The sequence below is a fragment of the Galeopterus variegatus genome, unplaced genomic scaffold, assembly GCF_000696425.1.
Source record: "Galeopterus variegatus unplaced genomic scaffold, G_variegatus-3.0.2 Scaffold5783, whole genome shotgun sequence".
NCBI lineage: Eukaryota > Metazoa > Chordata > Mammalia > Dermoptera > Cynocephalidae > Galeopterus > Galeopterus variegatus.
The window spans coordinates 77,448-79,699 of NW_007731894.1; the positions used below are offsets into that span (position 1 = coordinate 77,448).

General features: G+C 60.2%; 1 protein-coding gene across 1 annotated transcript in view; it reads right to left on the reverse strand.

Annotated features, from left to right (window-relative positions):
* Window positions 1–2,252, reverse strand: part of CAPN9 (calpain 9) — a 41,285-nt gene that overhangs the window by 11,602 nt on the left and 27,431 nt on the right. Inside the window, exon 13 of the mRNA XM_008589971.1 lies at window positions 1,424–1,504. Within this exon, the coding sequence (XP_008588193.1) occupies window positions 1,424–1,504 (81 nt within the window). The remainder of the gene's footprint in view (window positions 1–1,423; window positions 1,505–2,252) is intronic.

Genomic DNA, 2,252 nt, shown 5'->3' on the forward strand with positions numbered 1-2,252 from the left:
CTGCACAGTAGAACCACCTAGAGAGCTTTAAGAGACTCCCACATCTGGAGCTCGCTCCAGGAAGCCTTTAAATCTCCGTTAAATCTCAGTATCCACAGCTCCGGAAGCTTCCTAGAAATGCAGTTTCAGAATATGCATTTTTTCCAGGATGCCGGGTGATTTGTACACGGAAGTGGAGTGTCACTGCCTTGGGGCTCACATTGTCCTGGCGCTGAACTAGCACGTGGAGCACAGTCACCCGTGGAGTTATTTTAACACGTCCTGCCCAGGTTCTGCCCCTGACGCTTGTGGGCCCAGGCAGGGGGTTGGGATGTTCGGCCCTGGTAAGAAGGCGTGAACCCAGCCCGAGCCTCCACCGAGCAGAGGAGAGATGGAGCCACGTGCCCAGTCACCCAGCTGGTGGGAAGATCAGCAGGGCGGACCGGGCAGGCCCGAGTTCTCCCCTGGAGGTGCCTTTCTGTCGTTCATACAGGTTGAATGACTCTCCCACAGCACCCCCTTCCCTTCCGAACCTGGATCTCTATTTCCGACGTTTGTCCCTGTCCCCGTCTCCGTGACTTGTCAGCCCCTCTGAGCTCCCCCAGCATCCTCCAGACAGCACCTGAGGCTGGGATTTTATCTCCCTCCCTCCAGGAAGAAAGAGAGGTGGCCTCTCCTCCTGCTGTGGCTCAAAGTCACACGGGCCCCACCTTTCCCCACCCCGGCTTGCGGTCCCCTGGTCTCCAAGTCCTGACTGTCTGTGGCAGTGCCTGAAATGCCACCGCAGGAGACGCATCCCCTAGGTTTAGGTGCCACCCCCCAGATGGCGCCTTTTATACTTTAGGGGCCCCAGTTGGGGAAACACGGGAAGCTGATATAGTCACTAGCGCCTTGGCATGAATCAGTTTATCGGGCTTGATCTATTGCCACCAATCGAGAGGCTCCTTGGGGCACTGGTTTCTGGGAGAAAGGGCCCCCCTGGAGCTGCGTGAGGCTCCACCCAGGACCCCCAGGAACACCAGGGCCCCCAACAAGGAAGCGGAGCCACTGAGAGGGCTGGGATGGGGTTGGGAGACCAAGGACAGAAGAGGAGACGGGTGCCGTCCCCCGAATGCCACCACCTCCAGCCGGAGCAGAGAGAGTGACCGAATGCAGCGATTTCTGGGCAGAGTTCAAAGGAGCCCCCTCTCCAAGGCTTTCTGGGGCCTCCCAGGGCCGGCTCTGGGCTGCTTTGAGCTCTCCTGCCCTCGACAGGGGCAGACCAGGGTAGGAGACGGTGTGGACGAGGTGGTCGTCGGGCCTCAGATGACCACGGCTGGTCTCACTTTGCAACAAACCGCACTCGGGAGGCCTTGCCGACCCACCCCGCGACCACAGCCCTCCGCCGGGAAGCCAGGCCCAGGCCCGCAGCCCGCTGGGGAGACTGAGGCAGGGCATGCCCTACCTCGCCGGCGACGTGTTCAAACAGGTCCCGGAACTGTCGTTCTTCCTCTGTCTCCTGACCAGGTGGACTCGGCTCTGCAGGCTAGAAGACAACCGGAGGAGCTTGCACCAAAGCACCCATAAAGAGACTGAGGAAAACTAGCAGGAAAGAAGCAAGACCTCCCATGCCCAGCCTCGGTCAGCATGTCACCCTCTCAATGTGGCAGGCACCAGCCACTGCCTCAGCGTGGGCAAGGGCAGTCGCTTTCCAATGCAAGCTGGCAGGACGTTACCAGCGGGGGTCACCGCCTTCCCGTCCAAGCTCTCACCACCGAGGCTGGACGTGCTGGTCCTCTGTCCCGATGGACAGTAGAGTCTCTGGGGACGGCGGTCTGCTTCCAGCACCAGGCCAGTAAGTGCTCGGGGTATTGCTTTGGTTTTAATTTTTGGGCACCATTAAAAAACCATGCCCCAGAGAGGGCAGCTGGGAGCAGCGGTCCCCTCCTAAAAGCAGGTTTCTGCTGAGCCTGGACGCGTCGGGCTGCTCTGCCACATCTCGTCACCTCGGGACAGCCTCCCAGCCCTCGGACGGCAGTGGGACCAGCGCCCTTCTCCCCTCCACACACACTGTGTCAGGGAGGAGGATGTGTCCCCTCGAGTCCACGGTGAGAGAATACACCTGCCTCTCTAGCTTTCTTCTTTTTGGATTATTTTAAAAATAAAATACACTGGGGCCAGCCCGGTGGCGCACTGGATAGTGCACCGCTTGGGAAGCGCGGCGGCGCTCCCGCCCGAGGGTTCGGATCCCACATACGGACCGGTTCCCGCTCACTGGCTGAGCAAGGCGCAGG